This window comes from Hyperoodon ampullatus (genome assembly GCF_949752795.1).
Source record: "Hyperoodon ampullatus genome assembly, chromosome: 15".
Taxonomy (NCBI): Eukaryota; Metazoa; Chordata; class Mammalia; order Artiodactyla; family Ziphiidae; genus Hyperoodon; species Hyperoodon ampullatus.
In genome coordinates, this window is record NC_136928.1 from 66,718,693 (window position 1) to 66,744,786 (window position 26,094).

At 43.0% G+C, this 26,094-nt stretch overlaps 1 protein-coding gene across 2 annotated transcripts in view; it reads right to left on the reverse strand.

The window, feature by feature from the left end:
* The window catches only part of BABAM2 (BRISC and BRCA1 A complex member 2), a gene marked incomplete at its 5' end in the record, with an annotated part of 454,317 nt that overhangs the window by 15,286 nt on the left and 412,937 nt on the right, over positions 1 to 26,094 (reverse strand). For both annotated transcript variants that reach the window (XM_079721415.1, XM_079721414.1), the window contains one exon: positions 23,809 to 23,962. In XM_079721415.1, the coding sequence (XP_079577541.1) occupies positions 23,809 to 23,962 (154 nt within the window). The remainder of the gene's footprint in view (positions 1 to 23,808; positions 23,963 to 26,094) is intronic.

Genomic DNA, 26,094 nt, shown 5'->3' on the forward strand with positions numbered 1-26,094 from the left:
TTTGGCTTGGATTTGGCCTGGCTTATGGACCTGGGGGAGGCTTGGGAGGAGAAAAGTGGGCTAGAGAGGAAATCTGCTAGTGTCATTCTGTGGCAAGGGAACATTTGGAATCAGAGGGAACTGAACTCAAACATGGGTCTGTCAGTTGGTGGCTGTGTGTCTCGGGGAAGTCACTTACCCTCCCCGAGTCTCCATGTATTTCTCTCTGATGGGCCCAAAGGACCCGTGCTACGGTTGTCAGGCAACAGTGCCAGCACACAGTAGGAACTCAAACCAGAGTAGCTTCCTTTCCTCCCAACCTCCCCTCCTATCGCCTAGCTGTGGAACTCCTGTTTCACTTTAACACACATTTATAGAATAGCTCCTCTTTACAGGAGGGCCTGGAGCACCGGGGACACTGCCTGAAAGTACCTGCACGGAGTAGGCATTTAATAGTTGTTGGATAAGTAAATGAACTAACTTGATCCTTGGTATTTTACAGTTTATAATATGCTTTAAAAAATAACCTCATTTTGAAAAGGGAACCCTCCTGCACTTTGGTGGGAATGTAAATTGATACAGCCACTATGGAGAACAGTCTGGAGGTTCTTTAGAAAACTAAAAATAGAACTACCATACAACCCAGCAATACCACTACTGGGCATATACCCTGAGAAAACCATAATTCAAGAAGACACATGCACCCCAATGTTCATTGCAGCTCTATTTACAATAGCCAGGACATGGAAGCAACCTAAGTGTCCATCGACAGATGAATGGATAAAGAAGATGTGGCACATATATACAATGGAATATTACTCAGCCATAAAAAGAAATGAAATTGAGTTATTTGTACTGAGGTGGATGGACCTAGAGTCTGTCATACAGAGTGAAGTAAGTTAGAAAGAGAAAAACAAATACCGTATGCTAACACATATATATGGAATCTAAAAAAAAAAAAAAGGTTCTGAAGAACCTAGGGGTAGGACAGGAATAAAGATACAGATGTAGAGAATGGACTTGAGGACACAGGGAGGGGGAAGGGTAACCTGGGACGAAATGAGAGAGTGGCATGGACATATATACACTGCCAAATGTAAAATAGGTAGCTAGTGGGAAGCAGCCACATAGCACAGGGAGATCAGCTTGGTGCTTTGTGACCACCTAGAGGGGTGGGATAGGGAGGGTGGGAGGGAAACGCAAAAGGGAGGGGATATGAGGATATATGTATATGTATAGCTGATTCATTTTGTTATACAGCAGAAACTAACACACCATTGTAAAGCAATTATACTCCAATAAAGATGTTCAAAAAAAAACCTTCATTTTAATGCAAGCAACAGTCATGTGTGAAATAGATAGCATTGCTCTACTTCCACTGTACACATGAAGAAACAGGCTTGGAGAGAGTAGGTAACCTACCCAAGGTCAGGTGCATGGTAAAGGCAGAGTGGGGTTCAGATATGAGCCAGTGCCCTGCGACAGCACACTGCCAGCCCCGGAGGGCCTTCTGTGGCCACAGGCTTGGAGCAGGAAAGGCATGGCTCTGGTGCACCCACGTTCCACTAGAAGGGTCCTTCTGAGCGCTGCTCCCCACCCCATATCTGTCCATAACCTCTGCAGCTAAAGGTGTGGGGCATCATCATGCATCTGGTGACTTGGAACAGTAAAATTTTTAAATTGGGAACATTTGCTAACTGGGAGATTTCTTCCTCTTAGGCCCTGGGGCTCTGGTCCAAAACTAGTGTACAGGGCTATTCCCCAATGTCAACTTCATGGGCTCCCACCACCCTTCCCTACGGGGTGCCGCCACACTGATGCCCACACTCCACCCACTCTCCTCCTGGTCGCATCTTTCTAGGGCACAGAGAGAAGTGCTCTAGTCCACAGGACTCTAACTGCTTCTTAGCACAGCGCTCTGCACGGTTAAGGGGCTCAGAACAGTGACAAAGTACATTCCTTCTTATTCCCAGGAGCCTTTTAAGATCCAAGAAAGGGAACAGGAAGTAGATACTGAATCCTAGGCTACTCCGGGCTCCCAACCTCTTTTTCTTCCCAATCCTCTGGCCTCTGGACTGCTGGGAACCGCTGATAGATGCAGAATGAAAAGGGTAGGTTAGGAATCTTTCAAAATTTGCCCACATGGCCGGCCGGCCCCAGTACAATTTCCAATGTGAGTTGAGAGGTGGAAACCAGATCTGACCACAAAGCTGTCTCACCCACAGAGAGTTCATAACAGCCTTCTGAAAACCATGCTGACAACACGCCCTGCAGAGGAGGGTGTCCTGGCGGAATGTCGTCACCGCGCACACTGGGCGACGTGTAACCCAGCGCCTGGGGAGTGAGGTCAGTCCCCAGCGTCATGAGCTCTGGCCCTCTTAGCACATTTCTTTGTGCTGCTAGCATATTACCTCTGAGATCTAACTCTGTGGAAAATTATGTGCATTCCTTAAGCGGAGCCAGTTTTAGGTCAGAAGTTGGCAAAGAAGAGCCAGGACTTGGGCTCTCCAAAATAAGCACCTCAACTAGATCAGGGCCCTTGGTGGAGCTGGGGGAGGACCATGTTTTTGTGCTCCCAGCCCCGGGGCTCTGAGCCACCCCGCACTGTGGCACTGCTGAGGGGATGGGTATTACTGGGCGTGCGGGGGACCAGCCCAGGCTGCTGTGGTCTCAAAAACCAAGGCCAAGCAGAGTTAACCTGTTGTTGGTCAGCAAGGCCCTGTGAGAGGAGCCCCCCCCACCAGACTTCTAAGATGCCAGGTAGCAGGAGTGGCTGCTCCACTGGGTAGGGCAGCATCTGTTCCGCACCAAGGAGTCTGGCCAAACGAGCAAGTGGGGGCTGAAATCCAGTCCCTGCCCATTTACTCAGCTGTGTGTTCGCCCAGGGCTAGATGCCTAGAGAAAGCGGGAAGTTTTTCTTACCCAAAGCTATTAGCCAAGTCTGCACCAACCCAAAGGGGCACCTTTTTCTAGTCTGCACAAAAGTTCTTTATAGGCCAGGGTGGCCTTGACTGGAGGACCATGCAGTTCTGTGCTTTGGATCCCCTATTATGCCCTGAGAACGTGGGTATGGGATGCATGTCACTGGGATGCAAATTTTATGTTAGAATCTTGTTTGGACTGGCACCAGGGGAAGAAGATTAAAAAGATTAGTTCTTCCCTCGTCTCTGCATTTTTCAAGGCTTCTTCCTGTTTTTCTCACCATGGCCACCAACCTGCCTTGCCACTTTGAGCTTTCCTGCCCCGTCTCACTGCTCAGACTCAGAGACAGGCAAACACAAACAGCGGGTGGGGTGGGTCCAGGCAGCCACACAGGTTCTCAAGGCAGCATTTGGCTCCCTTTCCTACCATAGTTATCAAGCAGATGAATCAGTGTTCTCCTCCACGTGGGTACAGACGGGTGTCCCACCTTGAACCATGCCACTGAATTCAGTCAGACCTATACAGCTGGGGTGTCTTTTTACCAAAATTGGTGGACACCAAGGATGCCAGAGCCCTCAGACCAATAAACGAATACAGACATACAGCAAACTAAACTATAAAAACACAGCAGAATAAGCCCCCTCCCTTTGTAGATTTCAGCAACCTCAAGGCGTGCTTTGCATTGTATCTACTGCAGGGAAGAGAGAGGCCCCCTTCTAGTTAGCCCCTTATTAGGTGCTTCAGGGGCTTGTGCTGTAAAAGAACTGCATGAGTTCAAAAGTCATAGAAAGTTGGATTTGAAAACCCTAAAGGTCATCTAATCCAGGGGTCGGCAATGTTTTCCTGTAAAGGGCCAGACAGCAAGTATTTTCAGCTTTGCAGGCCATATACCCTGTCTCTGCAATTCAACTCTGCCCTTGGAGTGACAGCAGCCATGTGCGATATGTAAATGAATGGGTGGGGCTGTGTTCCAATAAAACTTTATTTATAAACACAAGCAGCTGGCTAAACTTGCCCTGGGGCTATTGTTTGTCAATTCTTTACCTGTCCAACCCCTCTATTTGCAGAAAAGAAGTGAAGTGGCTCCTTCCCAGTCACAGGACCCATCTGAGACCATCCAAGACCAAGACCCTGGGGGAGGAACAGAGATGCTCCTGCAGGCCTCAGAGCCACCAGTGCGGAAGGCCAAAGTAGCCACTGGGATAACTGGAGATTTTGACTCACACATTCAAGTTCTCCAGAGAGGACCAAACTACAAGTGGAAAATCACAGGTTGAAATCTAATGGGATTGGGAAAGACAACCCACGTATAGAGCTCGGCTTGTAGAGACGTAACCATCGGTTATATCCTCATAAGTATATGTTGCTAACGTTCATTCATCAGTTAAATTCAGGCAGTGTCTTAAAATGTCTCTGGTGAAGGGCTGGAAAAAACGGGAAACAAGGACCTGGCAAGCCACTGGCACTTGCCTGTGAACAATATGAGAAGAAAACAGCAACTTCATTTTTTCCAGTCAGCAGCTAGTCAAACATCAAACAGTACAGAAATGGTCAGAAAAGACAGACCCTCTCGTCCAGAGCCGAGAACAGGTTGTTTCGGCTGTCAAGCATTTTCAAAACAAGTTTTCTTGGTCTCGTGACAGCCTGTGGCAAGAACAAGCAAATAAAAAAAGTGCAAGACCCCCTGATGGCCGCTCCGGGCTTCCACGTGGGCCGGCTCTGCCCGCACAGCCAGGTTTGCTTTCCGAGAGTGGTCTTAGGGCTAATGCCACCTCGCCAGTGACACCACTGAGTAAAGGGCTCCTCTAAGAACTCTCTGGCATCCAGATAATCATTCTAGTCTGACGGGAATAGGTCAAAGGCACTCTTAAACCCAAGGGTGCTATACTGCTCCAACTACGCCCTGCTTTGTTTTAATTTTCACCTCCTGTTACGTGGACAAATTACTCCTCTGAAAGCGAGGTTAAAAGCCCTCTGCTTTGAGATGGATTTTTCCATCTCAACCGTGGAACACTTGGTCAGGGTGGGGCAAAGGGATCAGCAAGAAGGCACTGTTGGGGAGGAGGGCTGAGATCAAGCTGGTCTAGAAAGTGCCATGAACCCCGCACCAGTAGTGATCTTGCTCTTAGGGGCAGCAAGCATGAAGCTGAGAGTGGCAGCACTGAAGGACGTGCAGCCGAGTGGAGATCTGGAGATGACAGTTGTCAAGTAGTCCAGAGAAAATGTTCACAAGTCAAGCAAACAAGTGTGTTGGGAATTCTCAGACCCCCCGAATTATTACAGAAGAACTCAAGGTAGTAGACCCAGGCTGAAGTTCAGACTCAAATTCTGGATTATTATTAGAAGAACTTATTTGAATTATTACAGAAGAGCTCAAGGTAGTAGACCCAGGCTGAAGTTCAGACTCAAATTCTGGATAGCTGTGTGACCTTGGGCAAAGCACTTCCCTTCTCTGGGTCTTCTTTGTTTCACTTGCATAGTGAGGCAGCTGGACTGTCCTCCCAGCTCCAGTACTGCGCTCCCCAGACTCCCCAGAGCATGGAGCATGTGGTCAGTTACCATCACGCCTGCTCCGGCAGTCTCAAGTCATTCACGCCACAGGGACAGCTAAAGTCGCCACTTTTAGCAATGTTCCTGGAGGAAGCTCTGTGAAAGGGGGCTTGCACTTATTCCGTGAGACAAGTTATCAGACCACAAAGGCTGCCTTCATTCTGCCAATTGTCTGGGAGAATGTTCTGAAGAAAGATGGCTGGGGAGATGTGAAGGCTGGTACAAGACATCCTGCCCCACTTGACCTCTGTTCCCACCCCAGACACACACAGCGGGACCCATCGGCATTTACTGTCTCTACCCAGGAAGTGATTTGAAGGCACTGCCAAAGTCTGCTGAGCAGAGCCTTTATTACCTGAGGGACAAGACTAGAAGATGGGTGGGTCCCCCTCCTCAGGAAGGCGGACTGATTGTTCCGACCGATTCCTGAGCTGTCCCTCCACAAAGGATGCCCATATCAATTTAAATTTCAAATAAACTTCAAATAACATTTCAGTATAAGTATGTCCTAAATTTTGCATGGGATATACTTATACTAAAATTATTTGTTGTTTACATGGAATTCAAATTTAACGGGGCAACTTGTATTTTTAATTGCTAAAACTGGAAACCCTAACTCTGGAGAATAAGAGTCGGTCTCTTGAGTATTGAGGTGGCAAAGAAAAGGTGAAAGGGCCCAAGACAAGCATTCCTTTACAGTGGTGCACAAGTGTGACCACAGATCTCAGTTTTTACTGCCTTCCTTAATATTTCCAAGGCAAGAAGGCTCTATTATGCTTTATATATCTATGCCAAGGCAGGTCACTGTATCAATATGTAATCTGCTAATTGAAGAAAAACCTTATTGCCTACAGAAAAGAAGATCAAGTTCTTAGCACAGCAGTTAATAACAAGTCACCATTAATTGAACACCAACAATAACCCAGACATTTTACAATCATTTCCCCACTTAACATTCACAGTCCACTGTGAGAGAGGACTGTTATCCTCATGTACAGATGAGAAAACCAACATCCACAGAGGTAACAAACTACTGCTAGAAAGTGGTAGACCCAGGATTTGAATTCTGGCTGGTCTGATCCCAGAGCATCATTCCTCCTACCGTGCAGAACTCTGTTACCGGCCTCTTTTCTTTCCTTCTCTCCTGCCTCATCTACTGCTGCCCTCTTCAAAGGAGACTGGCCTACCTGGAACCCCACGGTTCCCGGCCTCGGAGCCTCTGTTCCCTCTGGCAGGAGTGTCCTCCCTCCATCTCTGCACATCAGCTCCTACCCACCCTCTAGAGTCAGCCACCTCAAGCTCAGGAAACAGACATCATCATCTCTCCTCGGGACTCTGACTGCATTTCACCTGCATGTTGCACATGCTGCTGCCTGATAAGTTATTTATGTAGAAATTTCATCTCACCTCTGGTCCAGTGAAGGCAGACTGTGTCCCATGAATCACTTAACATGGTGCCTGATACCTACTTTGAATTCAATAAATATTTGCTGAATGAATGAATAAAAGAATGGGGAAAATGCTGGTGATCTGGGCAGGACCTAATCAAAATGACTGCCACTACAAATCCACACTGGGGCTCACAAAACCTGAGTGCTGACCGAGGCAGAGAACCCAGAGACTCTGCAGTTACAGACAGACAGCTGAGCTCAGTTGCCTGGCAATTTTGGGATAACTCAGGCAATCAGTCTGAGGAAGAGTGGCAGGGCATTATAAGAGCAGAATGCCAGTCTAAAAGTTGGGAAACCCAAGGTATATCCTCAGTTTCTACACTAAGTTACACTGTGACCTTGGACAAGTCACTTCACTTTGTGGGGCCTCAGCTTCATCATCTGTAAAGTAGGTGTAATGGCAGTACCTGTCTCATAGGGTTGTTACAAGAATCACAGGAATTAAAATATATAAAGCATTTATAGCTGTGCTGGTGCAGTGAAAGCCCTCAATGCATATTTATTATTATTATTGTCTATAAGATGATCAGGAGAGACTGGTTGATCCATTATCACTTATTCTCAGAAAGAAACAACATAGTCTTGCCTTTACATATATGTTCCCATAAATTTCACTTTTTTGGGCAACTGAAAGAATGACAATTTAAAGATTATCCGATTCCCAAAATGATCAATAATGGAAAATTTTGGTCTTCTAAATCTGATTTTTAGAAGAGCTACAGAGCTTCCCACTTTGCAATTTTGACTTGTACTCAGTGTACTGAGTAGTTAATGTCATGGATGCCCTATCATTGGAACAGAATCTCAACCAGTGATAGACGGTTCCAAAAATCAATCAGTGGGCTTTGTAGTTGGGACTCTTCACAACAGCTGGATGAGTTTTAGCACCTGGAGGGCAGCAACCCTGTGTGTGTGTGTGTGTGTGTGTGTGTGTTGTGGTCCCCAGTGCTTTGCACATACTCTGTATATACAGTTGACCCTTGAACTACATGGGTTTGAACTGCACGGGTTCACTTAAGCACGGTTATTTTTCAATTGTAAATACTACAGTACTACACAGTCCATGATTGGTTGAATCCACAGATGTGGAGAAACTCTGGATACAGAGGGTCGACTGAATGTTATATGTGGATTAACTCTCGCATTGTTTGAGGGTCAACTATAGTGTATATAGCTCTTAAATGTTTGCTGAATGAATTACTAGCAATAACTTCACTGCAGAAGCCATTGTTACACTTGATTCTTATAATCACGGCTGCTCTAAAGCCTGTTCTCCCCATGGCCATGGCACTTCTACCTGGCAACTCAGCCTGACCATCCAGTGCACTTTTTCTCCTCAGAAGTGACTCTGGATAAGAACTACCCTAGATCACTCCAGCCTCACTTCTGCTTTCTTGGCTTCCATTTTCCATTAGGCATGACTAAGTGCCAGAAGTTCTGTCTGGGAAGATAGGAGTCACTGGAATTTTTTGTCCTCTTCTTGATGTGCAGCCTTCCTGCTGGTTTGGAGGCAGCTGTGAAGCAGTGTCTTTCCTTTGGCCTGCTCCATTATCATACCCCTTTTCTTCTTTTGCCCACTGATTATAGTAATAAGTCCAGCCACAGGAATGTTCACCTTCCCTTAAAGGTACTCAGTGTCAGGTCTCCATACTCTTAGGAGAGCTATTTCTGCTCAAGAACACAGGGCCACAGTGTCCCTCAGCCTGCTGGGTGAGCCACTAGGAAGAAGGTTCAATGCCCGGCCACCCCAAGGGAAGGTGGTGGGTACGTGGATGCAGGCATGCTGCCCTCCGGCCCTTGACTCCACTGTGCTCTCCTGTGAGCAAGGGAGCAGGAAACAGGCAGAGTGAAGGGGAGAGGCCAGAGGCGGCTCGGGCCGGCCCTGGACCAGTGATCAGGTAAAAGGGTTCTCATCTTTGTACTGTATGGCCTTGAACAAGTTCTTCCAGGAAATGAAAATGATGAAGTGAATGTCAAGTCTATGCCAATCACTGTGCTGAGGGTTTTAAATATACCAATTACTCCATTTAATTTCCACCACAATGGTTAATGCTGACCATACTCAATTTTGGTGGCACTAGATGATGCCTAAGGTTCCTTCCATGTTCCACGTCCTGAGACTGGCCCCTACTGCCACACTTACCTTCCTAAATGCATCCCTGCTTGGTCACCCAACCTAGCTCTGCTATTGGCTGTGGATTTTGGAGGTCACTGGCATAGTGGTTACTACCCCAATATCTGCTCCCCGTTTTTGCTCACCTCTATAAAGCTGTGATTTTAACAAGTCATTAATCTAGTTCATTTTCACAGGTGGTCCCTGTGCTGAAGGATCTGACCACAGACAAGACAGAATCCCATTTCTGCAGAAGCAAGGCCTCTGCTTGTCACTAATGATGTGCACAGATTGGATGGTCGTTCTTTGATGCTTCCCCTATTTCTAGAATGCATGCCTTAATGAGAAATGATAGAACCATGCGGCTTGGCCCTCCTGCCTTGGCTGGACTCCACATCATAAGCCCTGAGCAGCCCCGGCGGCACCTGTCAGAAACCAACACGCACATCTGAACAGTCAAGCCTAATTCCCGAGAAGCTGTTTTAACTTGACATCTGAAAAAGTATTACATCTAGAAGTATTTTACTGGGTGTGTGTGTTCAGGGCATATGTGTGCACGTCCCACAGCTGAAGTGTTCTATAAATATTAGATACGGGTTGTACAAAAAAAACATCACGTACGGAGTGTACTTAATTCCATTTAGCAATGTTTTCAATTTGTGTCTGACCTCTGGCAACAGAGATGGAATTTTGTCAACACGAACAAAAAAGTATGCTAAACTACCTTAAACACAATTTTCACTTAAAATCCCAGAAATATGTTAGAGCTTAGCAATCATCAGCTACTAGCCCAGTACTTTCAGATGAGGGTACTGAGGCCCTGAAAGGTGAAGTGTCTTTTCCAAGTTCACACAGGAAATTAATAATGGTCCAAATGAGACCCAGGTCTCCTAACTCCCAGGCTGGTATTCTTTGCATTTTCTTTACTTACTGTACGTTTTTCCTTCCAACTGTTCAAAGGCCAGTCCGATTCCATGAATAAGCGTGTGTTTCTACTTTCGTATACTATAAAAATCCAAAACCAACTCCTCCCTTATTTCTTTCTGACTTTATAGGACATCTGTCTATTTTTCCAAGAAAATGTAGGGTTGTCACTCACAAACAAGGAAGTAGGTATACTTGGTTATCATGAACATTTTCCCACCCTGGGAGGGATGATCAAAACCCAAGCCTGAGCTGATCAGTAGCCTCTCACAACAGCACAACTAAGTGAATTCCCCCAACTAAGATGTGCTCATCTCCCAGTTACTCTTCTGTGTGTAGCTCCTTCCGGCTTGCATGACTGAGACCAGAGAGTAAAGCCTCACCCTGTTTCCCACTGAGAAAGCAGCATGGACAGGGGGTTCAGTCCTGAGAACAGCCCTCAGAGCGGCCAAAGAGTGGAATCAAAGGAAGCCAGGAACCCAGCTGGAGGGCCTGGGAGAGGTGGCCTGAGAGGTCCTGTGGAAGGAGCGGGGAGGCTGCGTGGGGCTGCGAAGGCTCCGTGCCTGGTACAGCCTGGGCTGCACAGGCTGGAAGTGTGGTGAGCAGCCCACTCCAGGATGAGGGCTGTATTAGCAGTAATTGATGGCCGGGCTTTTTAATGGAGCTTATCATTTCACAGCAACAGATGTGAGGTTCTAATAAATAACATGTTCTCTCTGACCTACGCAATTTGGAGAGGATGCCTGGATGCCAGGCAGATCTGGATTCCTCCCCGTCTCTGTTGCTCTCTCTTCTGAAAGAAAAAACAAACCAAGTCCCTTGAAGATACTTTTCAAAATGATTCTCTGTGAGAGTTCAAAGATCCAAGAATTTTATGGTATTTAATTGCTTTATTTTTCTCCTCACAACTTCTCTCTCTTTAAACCCTAGCTTGTGAACATAGGAACCCGGGGCGCGCGGGGGAGAGGAAGGTTTGGCGCCCTTAGCCCTCCCCAGTTCCTCGGGAGGCACCATCACTGGTTCCTCTCCTGTCTTCTACGGGTGCTCTCATCCCCCAAGCGAGGCTGGCCTGGGCCTGGAAAATTCCCTCTTCTCTCTTGAGGGGAGTTCAGCTGAGATGAGGTTGGGAGTTTTTAAAGGGAACTACTCCTAGGAAACTCAAGGCAAAAAAAAAAAAAAAGAAAACCCATGAATCATAGCAGCAGCTGGGCTTGCAGGCTCTGCCACTGAGGTCTGAGCCCCGATGGGCCCCCTGTGGCCGAGCTAGCTGGGAGCCCCAGCCTGATTGCTCTGCCTAGCTCGGGGCTCTCCCTTCCATTCCCAGGACACTTCCTGCCCAGAATGGCTCAGTTCTGCAGCTGCTCCCCTCGCAGAAAGGCTGTGAGGGTGAGCAGTCACAGTGGCCACAAGTCTTACCTTCCTGGTCAACCCCTACCCCTGGGTGCCAGATGGGAGTTCCAAAAATACAGCTATAAAGGGGAGGGATGGGGGGGCGGTTAGTGGTCCTGGGAGAGGGAGAGGGCTGCAAAGTCCCCGTCAGGGTTTTCCCTAACACAGAGCGATGACTGGACACCTGGGCCCCAAAGCTGGTTCAGTCAGGGTTCCCTCTGGCCAGCTTACCAAGCACAGGGACTGCAGAGAGAGGCCTGATGCCACAATTAAATCTTACCAGGAGATGCGAGTAGGCTCACATTATAACCACTTATGCTCCAAGATCACCCCTCCCCCCGCCAGCCCTACCCTGGTCTCTAAAGAATTCTCAGGCCTCAGGGCTCCTGCAACCTACTGTGAAGTGCCCTCTTAGGACTGGGATTTCCACGCTGTGCTCCATGGCATCCCAGAGGGGCCCTGGAGGCCAGAGTAAGGGAAGGGATGAGGAGCACATCAGGTGGGGACATCTAACCCCCTTCTCTTGAGGACAGAAGATCTGTTTTTACCTGTTTTACTTAGAGGGCTAATGCGTAAGACTGGATTGAAGCGTTTAGCAGCTAATGAGAAGTCTGAAGGAAACAGTGTCTTTGGGAATACTAAGGTATTAATGACGAAAAATAACTGAAATAGCCCAAAATGTACAATTTTAAAAAATTATTGAAAGAGAAAGTTATTCTGCAAAGACAACAGAATGACAAATAATAGAAGTATGCATGGTGAAGACCCACATATGGGAAATTAGGGGTTGCTTTGGGAGTATCTCGATAAGTTTCTAAATAAGAAAATAACATCTCTTTCTGACATGGAGTCAAGAGGGGAAACAACAAAATGTTTTAGAAGGTTCATGATGAATTGCCCGCATGTGTTGACCGAGAAGCTATTTTTTGAAATATTCCATTTATATAATGGATTTCATGTGTGACAAGCCATTGCAGTAGGTGGTTTTAGGGTTCAATGCTGTTCTGAGAACGTACTCAGGCCTCTAGGATCAACCTAATGCTTTATACAATGAAACTCAGGGAAAACTCACTCCACCTATTCATAGATTTATCAAACTAGAAAGGATTATAAAAATTATCTGATTCATTCATTTAGACAGAGCTAAAGCTATGTATAAGATACCAAGGTAGGTAACTAGCGGGTTCAGTTTTTTTTTTTAAGTGATAGTTGGTTTTATGTAGATTATACAGTTGAAGGATGGAGTTTTTCTGCTTTTCAAACTGGCTGTACTGGCACCAAGAAGACACAACCATAGGGGACAGCAGCCATGGATGGAGCAGCCTAGAACTTAAGAATCTCTGGCCAAGTCACTGAAGTTTGAAGGACTGTTTACTTGGTTGCATGTGTAGCTAGCAATGCTGACTCCGCTATCTTTTACTTAAAAATCTTGGGCTTCCCTGGTGGCGCAGTGGTTGAGAGTCCGCCTGCCAATGCAGGGGACACGGGTTTGTGCCCTGGTCCGGGAAGATCCCACATGCCGCGAAGCGGCTAGGCCCGTGAGCCATGGCCAATGGGCCTGCGCATCCGGAGCCTGTGCTCCGCAACAGGAGAGACCACAACAGTGAGAGGCCCGCGTACCACAAAAAAAAAAAAAAAAAAAAAAATCTCTGTTTTTCCTCCAGGTATGATGATGCTGAATTCTAACATTTACTGAATGCTTATGACATGCCAGATCCTATGCTGGACAATTCACCTACATTGTGTAGTAGGCAGAATTCTAAGACAGCTCCTAAGATTCCTCACCCCCTGGTGTACACTCCCTGTATAATCCCCAGGACTGTGAAAATGATGAATTTCATTCCTGTAAGTGGGTTATGTTACATGGAACCAATGGATGATTTTAAGGAAGGGAGATTAACTGGTAGGCCTGACCTAATCAAATGAACCCTTTAAATCAGAGATGATCTAGATGTCAGTGACACAGAAGTCAGAAATTGGAAACATAAGTGTTTGATGTACTACTGCAAGCTTGATGATGGAGGGGCCCACGTGGCAGGGAATGGCCTCCACCTGACAGCCAGCAAGGAAGCAGAGACCTCAGTCCTATAACCACAAGGATCTGAACTCTGCCAACAACATGAATGAGCTTGGAAGAGGCCCTGGGCCTCAGATGTGGTAACGGCCCCAGCCAACACTTTGATTTTAGTCTTTTGGGACCCTAAACAAAGAAGCCAGGAAAGTTGTGTTGGATCCACAGAGAGTGTGAGATAATAATTTGTGCTGTTTTAAGATATAAAATTTGTGGAATCAACAATAGAAAATCACACATCCCATTTGATATTCTAAACTAGCTTCACTATTTTATAGATAAGGAGACAGACTCAGACTATGAATTTGCCTAAAGTCACACAGCTAGTGATAGCAGAGACAGGTTTAAACCCAACTCTCTCTTGACTTTAGGGTCAGTGCTCTTAACTGCCACATGCATTTCCTCTCTGTATTTATGTTACTCAAATGCCAGGCCTCTGAGGAGGGAGGCTCAGACAAGTGGTAAAGAGAATGGGAAACTTTATCTATCTGCCTGGGTGTGGATGTGCAGAAAGCCAGAATAAAATGGAGCATAATTTTTCTTTCTTTTCTAAAATTCTTTAGAAGTCAACTGACTATTAAAAGCCAAAGTAATAACAATGTATTGTGGGATTCATAATATATGAAGAAGTGAAACATCTGAATATAATAGCAGGAGAGAATTACATTGTTTTAGGCTTCTACATTATACTTGAACTGTTGTAATATTAATTCATGGTAGACTGAGATAAATTAAGAATATATTTTAGTGCGTTAATAACTAAAATACGATACACAGAGCTATAACTAAAAGACCAATAGAAGAGAGAATGGTATACTAAAAAATACTCAAATAAATCAAATGGAAGATTTGGAAGGGAAGAACAAAGGGATAAAGAACAGGGGAAATTAAACAACAAATAGTAAGAAGATAGACTTATACCCAACCAGCTCATTAATTATATGAAATGTAAATGAATGAAATACTCCAATTAAAAGGCAGAGATTATCAGACTAGATTTTAAAAACCAAGTTACAAAAGGTTTCCTTGACATATAAAGGCACACATAGGATGAAAGCAAAAGGATGAAAAAAGATATACCAAGCAAAAAATAGGCACAAGAAAGCAGGAATAAAGACGCAGATGTAGAGAATGGACTTGAGGACATGGGGAGGGGGAAGGGTAAGCTGGGTGAAGTGACAGAGTGGCATGGACTTATATATACTACCAAAATAGATAGCTAGTGGGAAGCAGCTGCAGAGCACAGGGAGCTCAGATCGGTGCTTTGTGACCACCTAGAGGGGTGGGATAGGGAGGGTGGGCGGGAGACGCAAGAGGGAGGAGCTATGGGGATATATGTATATGTATAGCTGATTCACTTTGTTATACAGCAGAAACTAACACACCACTGTAAAGCAATTATACTCCAATAAAGATGTTAAAAAATTAAAAAAGAAAAAGAAAGCTGGTGTAACTATATTAATATCAGACAAAGCAGAATTCAAGTGAAGTAGTATTATCAGAAATAGTGAGAATCGTTTCATAATGATAGAATGGCCAATTTATCAAGAAGACATAACAATTCCAAATATGTATGTACTTAAATAACAGAACTTCAAAATACAAAAAGCAAAAAATGACAGAACTAAAAGGAGAAATAGACAAATCCAAAATCATAGGTGGAAATTTTACCACCTCCTTTCAGTAACTGTTAAAATAATAAACACAAAAAATAATAGTAAGGATATAGAAGATTTGAATAACACTAACAAGTAATTTGACTTAATATGTATATAGAACACTATACCTCAGAACTGCAGGACACACATTCTTTTCAAGTTCACATGAACTATTTATTAAGGTAGACTATATGTTGGGCCATAAAGCAAGTCTCAACAAATTTCAAAGGATTAAAATCATACAGATTATAATCTCTGACCAAAACAGAAATTAAACATCAGTAACAATAAAACATCTAGAAAAATCCCCAAACACTTGAAATTCAAGCAGTACAATTATAAATAACTCATGGTTCAAAAAAGAAATCACAAAGGAAATTAAAATTTTTTTCTAACAAAATGATAATGGAAAAGACATACAGATGGCCAAGAAGCACATGAATAGCTGCTCAACATCACTAATTATTAGAGAAATGCAAATCAAAACTACAATGAGGGCTTCCCTGGTGGCGCAGTGGTTGAGAGTCCGCCTGCCGATGCAGGGGACACGGGTTCATGCCCCGGTCCAGGAAGATCCCACATGCCGCAGAGCGGCTAGGCCCGTGAGCCATGGCTGCTGAGCCTGCACGTCTGAAGCCTGTGCTCCACAACGGGAGAGGCCACAACAGTGAGAGGCCCGCATACCACAAAAAAAAAAAAAAAAAACTACAATGAGGTATCACCTCACACCAGTTAGAATGGGCATCATCAGAAAATCTACAAACAACAAATGCTGGAGAGGGTGTGGAGAAAAGGGAACCCTCTTGCACTGTTGGTGGGAATGTAAATTGATACAGCCACTATGGAGAACAGTATGGAGGTTCCTTAAAAATCTAAAAATAGAATTACCATACGATCCAGCAATCCCACTACTGGGCATATACCCAGAGAAAACCGTAATTCAAAAAGACACATGAACCCCAATGTTCACTGTAGCACTATTTACAATAGCCAGGTCATGGAAGCAACCTAAATGCCCATCAACGGACGAATGGATAAAGAAGATGTGGTACATATATACAATGCAATATTACTCAGCCATAAAAAGGAACGAAATTGGGTCATTTGCTGAGACGTGGACAGATCTAGAGACTGTCATACAGAGTGAAGTAAGTCAGAAAGAGAAAAACAAATATCGTATATTAACGCATATATGTGGAACCTAGAAAAATGGTACAGATGAACTGGTTTGCAGGGCAGAAATAGAGACACAGATGTAGAGAACAAATGTATGGACACCAAGGGGGGAAAGCGGCCGTGGGTGGTGGTGGTGGTGGGATGAATTGGGAGATTGGGATTGACATGTATACACTGATGTGTATAAAATGGATGGCTAATAAGAACCTGCTGTATAAAAACAAAAACCAAAAAACAACATATCAAATTTTGCAGGATACAACTAAAGCAAACTTTAGAGAGAAATTTATACCTTTAAAGGCTTATATTAAAAAAGAAGAAAGGATTAAAATCAATGATCTAAGCTTCTATTTTGAAAAAATTGAAAAAGAAGAGGAAATTAAACTGAAAATAAATTGAAGGAAATAATAAAGATAAAAGCATAGATTAATAAAATGGAAAACAAACCATGGATAAGATCAACAAAGTAAAAGATTGTTTCTTTGAGAAGATTAGAAAAATTGATAAACACCTAGGTAGACTGTTTTAAAAAAAAAAAGGAGAGGAAAAAGATACAAATTTTCACTCTAAGGAATAAAAGAAGTTATATCACTATAGCTCCCCTAGATATTAAAAGGAAAATAAGACAATACTATAAACAATTCTATGCCAATCCATTCAACAACTTAAATATGATGGACAAATTTCTTAAAAAACCCCGCACAACTTGCTATAACTAACACAAGAAGAAATTTTTAAAAATCTGAATATCCCTATATTTAGTATAGACATTGAATTTTTTCCCCCACAAATAAACTCTACCAAACATTTAGAAAAAAATAATGCCAAACCTACATAAACTCTTTCAGAAAACAGATAAGGAAGGAAAACTTGCCAATTCATTTTATGAAGCCAGTGTGGTGCTATTATCAAAGTCTAACAAGGACAACACAAGAAAGGAAATTTCAGACTACTATCACCCATGAACACAGATGTAAGACTTTTAAGATAATTTTAGCAAATAAAATCTAATAATATAAAAAAGGATAAAATATCATGACTCAGAAGGGTTTATTTATCCCTGGAATGCAAGGTTGGTCTAACAGTCAAAACCTAATTAATGTAATCCACCACTTTAATAGAAAAAGAAAAGCCACAGGATCATGTCAATAGAGGCAGAAAAAGCATTCTACAGAATTCAACACTCACTCATGATAAAAACTCTTAGCAAAGTAGGAATATAAGGGAATTTCTTCAATCTGCTAAAGACATCTATGTAAAACCTACTGCTAACATCAATTTTAATGTGGAAATATAAGGCCAGATGTCTGCTCACAGCATTTGTGTACAACACTGGACTAGAGGTCCCAGTCAGTGCAAGTAGGTTAAAAAAAAAAAAAAAGAGAAAGAAACTAAAAAAGGTAAAGATTTAAACACTAGAAAGAAAGAAGTAAAGCTGTTAACAGATGATATGACTATTTATGTAAAAAATTCTAAGAAATCTACAAAAAAGCTACTAGAACTTAGGATTGTAAATTTAGCAGTGTCACAGTACACAAGGTCAATATAGAAAAATCATTTCTATTTCCATATACTAGCAACAACTGGAAAATAAAATCTGAAAAGCTATCATTCACAATAAAAGCAAAAACATTTAAAAATATCCAAGACTTCTACACTGAAATCTTAAGACATTTCTGAGGTAAATTACAGAAGATCTAAATAAAACCATGTTTACTGATAGGAAGAATTCAGTATTGTTAAAATGTCGATTCTTCCCTTGTTGACCTACAGATTCAATGCCATCCCAATCAAAATCTCAGCAGGCTTTTATTTTGCAGGTTGGTGTTGGAAGTGGCAAACTGATTCTAAAATGTATACAGAAAAAAAAAAAGGACCTAGGACAGCCAAAACAATCTTTAAAACGAATAAAGTTGGAGAATTTACATTTCCTGATTTTAAGAACCATTGGTATTGGTATATAAACAGAAAAATAGATAGATGAAATAGAATATCCAGAAATAGACCCACTCATATATGGTCTATTTATTTTGACAAAGGCATGAAGGTAATTCAATGGGGAAAGAAAGGTTTTTTCAACAAATGTTGCTTAAATACCTGGAGATATATAAACAAAAAAATTAACTTTAGCATCTACCTCATACCATACCCCCAAATTAATTTGAGATGGATCATAGACTTAAAGGTCAAACCAAAACCAAAGCTTCTAGAGAAAGACATAGGAGAATCTCTTCATGACCCTGTGGAAGGTAAATAATTATGAGGACACAAAAATATTAACATAAAAATAAAACACTGATAGGGCTTCCCTGGTGGCGCAGTGGTTAAGAATCCACCTGCCAATGCAGGGGACATGGGTTCAAGCCCTGGTCCGGGACGATCCCACATGCAGCGGAGCAACTAAGCCCGTGCACCACAACTAGTGAGCCTGATCTCTAGAGCCAGCAAGCCACAACTCCTGAAGCCTGGGCACCTAGAGCCTGTGCTCTGCAATAAGAGAAGCCACTGCAATGAGAAGCCCACGCACTGCAATGAAGAGTAGCCCCCGCTCACCACAACTACAGAAAGCCCACGCGCAGCAACAAAGACCCAATGCAGCCAAAAATAAATAAATTAAATAAATATATTTAAAAAACCCCCAAAACACTGATAAAATAGATTTAATTAAAAATAAAAAATTTCTGCTCATCAAAAGATACTGTTAAGAATATGAAAAGGCAAGCCATAGATTAGGAGAAAATATCTCTAATACATATTTCTGACAAATATATAAAGAACTTTTAAAACTATTAAAACTTTTAATAAATAGACCAACAACCTGATTAAAAATAGGCAAAATTTGAACAGACCCTTCACAAAAGAAAACATACAAATAAGCACATGAAAATATGCTCATCATTAATCATCAGGAAATCAAAATTAAAAACACAATGCTATATCACTTCATCCCCTATAGAATAGCTAAAATTAAAAAGACTGATAATACCAAGTATTGGAGAGGATATGGAACAACTGGAACCCAGCATATTGCCGGTGGGAGTATAAACTGGTACGACTTCAAAAAAGGTTGCCAGTTTCTCATAAAGTTAATCATACACATTCTCCCAGGTATCTACCCACAGAATTGAAAACATATGTCTGGGCCTCCCTGGTGGCGCAGTGGTTGAGAGTCCGCCTGCCGATGCAGGGGATACGGGTTCGTGCCCCGGTCTGGGAGGATCCCATATGCCGCGGAGCGGCTGGGCCCGTGAGCCATGGCTGCTGAGCCTGCGCATCCGGAGCCTGTGCTCCGCAACGGGAGAGGCCACAACAGTGAGAGGCCCGCATACCACAAAAAAAAAAAAAAAAAAGAAAACATATGTCTATTACAAAGCTTATATAAGAAAGTTCATACCAGTTCTATTCATAAAAATCCCCAAATTGGAAACAACCTAAATATAATATGCAGATGAATCGATTAGTACATTATAGTATATTCATATAATGAAATATTGCTCAGCAGTAAAAAAAGGAATGCCATAACAGATAACTCTAAAATAATTATGTTGAATACAAAAGACATAAAAGAGTACAATCTGTATCATTCCATTTTTTAGAAGTATCTAGAAGAGGAAAAACTGAGACATGGTGATAGAAATCAGACAGCATTGTCTTGGGGGTGAGAAGACTAATTGGAAAGGCGTAGAAGGTAACTTTGTCAAAACTCCATCAAAAGATACACTTAGGGACTTCCCTGGTGGTCCAGTGGGTAAGACTCTGCATTCCCAATGCAGGGGCCAGAGTTTGATTCGTGGTTGGGGAACTAAATCCCACATGCATGCTGCAACTAACAGTCCGCATACCACAACTGTGAGCCCACCTGCTGCAACTAAAAAACAAAGATCCCGCATGCCGCAATGAAGATCCCGCGTGCTGCAACTAAGACCCAGTGCAGCCAAAAATAAATAAATAAATAAATAATTTAAAAAAAAGATACACTTAAATCTGTCCACTTCATTGTATGTAAATTATAAGTGTATGTAAATTACACGACAATAAATATCTTTAAAAGATATATGCAAGGGCTTCCCTGGTGGCGCAGTGGTTGAGAGTCTGCCTGCCGATGCAGGGGACACGGGTTCATGCCCCGGTCCGGGAAGATCCCACATGCCGCAGAGTGGCTGCATGGCCACTGAGCCTGCACGTCCAGAGCCTGTGCTCCGCAACGGGAGAGGCCACAACAGTGAGGGGCCTGCATACCACAAAAAAATAATAATAATAAATCAAAGAATAATACAAAAGAGATTTCAAAGCAGTATATGACCAACAGTCAACCAAAACTGGGAAGAGGGGAAAGAGCTGCCTGCAAGTTAGCATGGATGGGAAAACCATAAGGAAGAATGCAGAAGGAAGGGTACACCTGCACGAGCAGAAAGACAGCAGGAGGAAAGCCGTGGGCACAGGCACCGTGGGACAAAGCAGAAGCTAAACCCAAGGGTCTTTCACATGTCCACCCACTGGCTGACCCTGCATATCAAGCCCATCAGTAGGGAGGAGTACAGTCTTGTTTTACACGATGAAGTTCGGGAAGGTTAATAGCCCTGCCCAAGGCCACAGAGCTTATAGATTAGAACTTGTGATAGGAACTGGGGCACACATGACCCTGAAGCCTGTGCTCACCCAGCAGAGGGTAATTTACTTGTGAGGACAGAATCTGCTGAACAGCCACGAGCAAGAAGTACATATCATAGGAAGAGCCCTGGCCAGAAAGTGTCCTTTCTGAATTCACATGCTTAGAATTTTGCTCTGCAGGAGGGAATAAACAGCTGACTCCACTCAAAGGGCTCTAGCGCTGTTCATAAACCGTGAGAGTGTTTATGTCCTGGGCAGAGCTCTCCAAGTGAATTATAGCCTTTTACGCACTGTGTACATACAATATTTTCAGCAGGGGGTGTAAGGAATGCTGCAGCTGACCTTTCTCTCTTTCTGTCCTGTCTCTCCACCTTCTCCACCAAACTCTGGTCTGTACCGCAGGGCAGTTCTCTGGTTGTGCTTATCCATTACCTGGCCTTCTGACACAGCTCAGGGAAGTTACTCAGGTCAATTTAAGGAGGAGCTTTTAAACTATTTCTTCTTCCTAGCATGAGCTGCTGGCTTTCTCTATTATTACATTTAAAATGGATCCATCTTCACTACAGTAGAAAGCAGACTTTTTTAACATTACTTCGGGTGTTTTCTTTAGGCTGGTAAAGTAAAGCAAATGTCTCTTGCAACTCTGAACCAATCTGTTAAGATAAACAGGCTTCACTTACGATATTCCTATACTGAAATCATAGGCTTGTGGTCTGCAACTCCTTAAAGACTCAATTCATACATTCTAAAATATCTACTTAAGAAGCACACGTGTGAGTATACGGATGCATGGACACACACACACACACCGAGATAGCTTTGCCATGGAAACCACAAAAACACATCTGGTTCAGACTCCACAGCACATACCACAAATAACAGCCCATCTTCTAAGGGCAGATCCTATGTATACACAGGGAAAGCCCGGAGAACTAAACAACTGCAATCCCTCAAATGTAAAACTTACATCATAATCCCCCTTTTCAAGTTTATTTCAAGATAAGTCAGTCTTACTCATTGTTATTAGTTACATTTGCATATGTTTGTTATTTTCCTTAAATAGAACTTCAGACTTGGGCATCACAGACAAAAAGGAATACAGGGAGGAAGGGCACACTAAAGGTTCAGGTAACATCAGCTCTGGATTCCACATGTGAATCTGGGGAGGTCTGGATTTCTAGAGAAAGCTACCCTGTCATTATTTAAAGGAGCCCCAACCCTGCTATGAGTGAAGGTCTTGTACTACAGAAAGTATAGATGCCAGTGGGTACCTGGGGATGGAAATAGGACCCAGGGAGGGGAAGGAAAGAGTAAGAAGTCTTATCAATCAAGAGCATTCTAGGTCTGGAAGGCCAGGTTTTACTAGTAGGTACTTTAAAACCGTCACACGTTTGATATGATAAAGGCTTTGATCTCTCCTGTTGGGCTATAAATTCCATGAAGACATGGACAATTTCTAATTTATTTATCATTGTATCCCCAGCAAGGGGCACATTGCCTGGATCATGGTAGATGCTCAGTAAATACTGGATGAGCAATAAAGAGGATGCTGAATTGATATTCTTCATTTCTGTGATTCTTTGGATCTGATCATCCTTCAGCTGGGATCACAGGTGTGAGCATATGGCTGTACGGAGTGATAAAGTAATAACCACCTGCCACTCTTATGATTTACTTTTGGAAACTATGGTGTTGATCCACTGTTGCTTCAATCTAGGAAGGCCATGGTTCGTGAAGACTGGTGTTCCAGATACTAAAGTCTTACCTATAAAAACTCTCTGCATTTACATTTATGTATTCCATATGACTGGTGAAAGCTTTCTACAGAGAGATTCATGTGCAATAGTTGTATCTTTAAATTCCAAGCTCCAGCTAACTTCAACCTTTATCAAATTCCCAACTTATTTCCATAAGGATTTTAACAGTCCTAAGCTATTTGTGTAGCCATTTATTCAATCAAAGAAGACACAGGCCGTACTTTGGGTAATGGCTGCAGAGATGCAATGGGATATATAATTCACTCTGTTCCTTCAAAGACATTATAGTTCCATATGAAAAACTAGGTACTGGATCCATGTATTGACTACTAGGCAAAAATTCTATTTGTTTACTGTCAGCGGAAGTTTTCCATTAAAAAAAAATGAAAGTAGCTGCCAATATTTTCTTCATCGACACCAGTTATTCCTTAACTCCAATTTCTACCTAGAACTTATTCTCTAATCTAAATAGAAAGGTAGAGGGACTTCCCCGGTGGTCCACTGGTGAAGAATCTGCCTTACAATGTAGGGGACGCGGGTTGGACCCCTGGTCAGGGAGCTAAGATCCCACATGCCACGGGGCAGCTAAACCTGTGTGCCACAACTGCTGAACTCGCGCTTCTCAACTAGAGAGACCGCGTGCCGCAAACTACAGAGCCCAAGTGCTCTGGAACCTGCTTGCCACAGCTACAGAGGTCACATGCCCTGGAGCCTGCGTGCCACAACTAGAGAAGAGAAAACCCTCGCACCACAACTCTAGAGAAGCCCATGTACCACAGCGAAGAGCCTGTGTGCTGCAACTAAGACCCAACTCAGCCAAAAATAAATAAATCTTAAAAAAAGAAATAAAATAAATAGAAAGGTAAATTTCAGAAAAATCATATAACCCATTTAAAAAGAAAAAAAGGCAATCTACCTGATGAGGCTAGATGAGGAGTTGGCTAACTTTTTCTGTAAAGGGCCAAATAGCAAGTATTTTTTGCTTTCCAGGCCATATGTGGTCTGTTTCAACTACTCATTCTGCTATGGTTGCATGAAAGCAGCCATAGAAAATAAGTTTAAAAATGGGTGTGGCTGTTTCAATAAAACTTTATTTACAAAAACAGGCACAGGGCAGGATTTAGCCTCCAGGCAGTAGCTTGCCCAACTCCTGGACTAGATAAACAAAATGTTTCTATTTGCAAGAAATAACAATTGATTCACTTACTTTGCTCTTTTGGCCATTTCATTTCCATCCCATCTGGGGCTGTATGGATAATTTTTCTGGGACTGGGAATAAAGCTGTCCACTGTTGGTAAAGTGATAGACAGACTGGAATGTGAGAGTCGGCTGGTCTCGAGGAAAAAAGAGAGGCAGGTCAACTGCAAAGACAGAAGAAAGGAAAAGAAAGTTAGGGCTTAAATGCCTTTTAATACACTTTTTTGGCTAAACCAGAATGTTGAGTACAAGACTATTTGAACCACAAATACTGGTTGAGGCTTAGGTAAAAGGTATGGAGAGAGAGACCAAGAAATACAAGGTGCCTTCCCTGTCTTCATGGAGTTTACAATCTAGGTAGAGAGGCAAATCACCCATAAATAAAAATTCAACCAATATGAGGCCTGATGTGCAGGTGCTGAAGGAATACTAGGAAATGGTTACAGAAGCTGGCCACCCCCAGCCACCTGACCTGCTGTGGTACTTACCTTGTCCACTATTCCATAGAGGAGTTAGTTGTATATCTGCTTTAAGTCTCTATTATATCAGAAACTCCTCAAAGGTTAGGCACTGTCTTCCTCATCTAGAATTCGATGGAGGAGGTGGGATGGAGACCATCTTTAAAGAATGGATTTGGAAAGGGGATCAAGAGGGCAAGTGATAATCTTTCTTTTTTATAGGATATGGCAACTGGGCCACCAGAAAAAAAAAAATTATCACTTACTTCCAATCAAGCAGTGAATTTTGATACTCAGCAGTTTTACATTTTTCCATATGTGTTACCATATATGTCTCCTAAACCAGTAGGAGCTCCTTAATGGAATGCAACAGGGACTACACATGTCTACTGTTGTAGTATAGACTGATTCTAATATTTGCTGTTAACAAGTATTATGTGCTTTATTTGTTCATTTTGGGATCCTTTAACTCAATTTTTTTTTCTTTCTTTTTTTTTTTTTTTTTGTGGTACGCCGGCCTCTCACTGCTGTGGCCTCTCCTGTTGCGGAGCACAGGCTCCGGACCCGCAGGCTCAGCGGCCATGGCTCACGGGCCCAGCCGCTCCGCGGCATGTGGGATCTTCCTGGACCGGGGCACGAACCCGTGTCCCCTGCATCGGCAGGCGGACTCTCAACCACTGCGCCACCCGGGAAGCCCTAACTCAATTTTAATAAAATGACTTCCTTTAGTTGCGGCATGCGGGATCTTTATTTGTGGCATGCATGAGGGATCTAGTTCCCCAACCAGGGATCGAACCTGGGCACCCTGCATTGGGAGCGTGGAGTCTTAACCACTGGACCACCAGGGATCCTGCATGCTGCAATTAAAGATCCTACAGGTAGCAATGAAGATCCCGTGTGCTGCAACTAAGGCCTGGTGCAGCCAAATAAATAAATAAATAAATTTTTAAAATGACTTCCTGCTTTCAGTTGAGGCAAACCATCATTAAGAATGCAGACTGTTTCAATGGCACATTCCTCAAGGCATATAATGTGTATTTCTGTAAATGTTACCTACTTGAAGGACACAGAACAGGCACATTAATTTACAAAAAATAATAAGAAAAATGTGTATAGACTTTTATAGCTTTGCAGAGTACCTTTATATACTTTATCTGATTCGATACTTATAACTCCTTGAAGCAGACATTATTTTTACCAACTGCATTTAACAGATGAACAGACTCTGAGAGGTTTATTAACTTGCTCAGGCCATAGCTACGCAGACACAGGACTCAAGTCTAGTCCTATGATTTAAATCCTAAGCTCCTTCTACTGGTCACATTGCCACCTGCTCTTGGGTTTACTGGTATCACCTGCTCACAACATACTCACTATGTCAAAATTACAATTTAGTAAGCTAAAGTCTCCACTGTGAACGATGTATTGGGTTCAACTTTCCGGCTCCATGAGGCAAATACATGACAGAAAAATACATACTAGATAGTTATACATGTATCACCATGTCAGTTAGGGTGATATTTGACTTGGATTAGGCCCACTAAGTACCCAAAATGACTTCTTGAAGGAAGTTAGGCTTGCAGCAAACTTAAAAAACTGTCCAGTTGGTAAGGCCTCTTAGACGTCTAAGTATATCTGACTCTGACTCAGTGCTGCAGGGGGTTTCTGACAAATGAATCACACCACGACCAAAGAAAAGTGGCAAGATTTTGAATGTCCACTCTTTAATCACATTTTCCAAGTGCCTCAATGTAGTTTCAATACATGTCTGTTTGTGCCAAAGCAAAGATTTGGTAACATATAGGAATAATACAAAACATGAAAAACAGACCAATTCA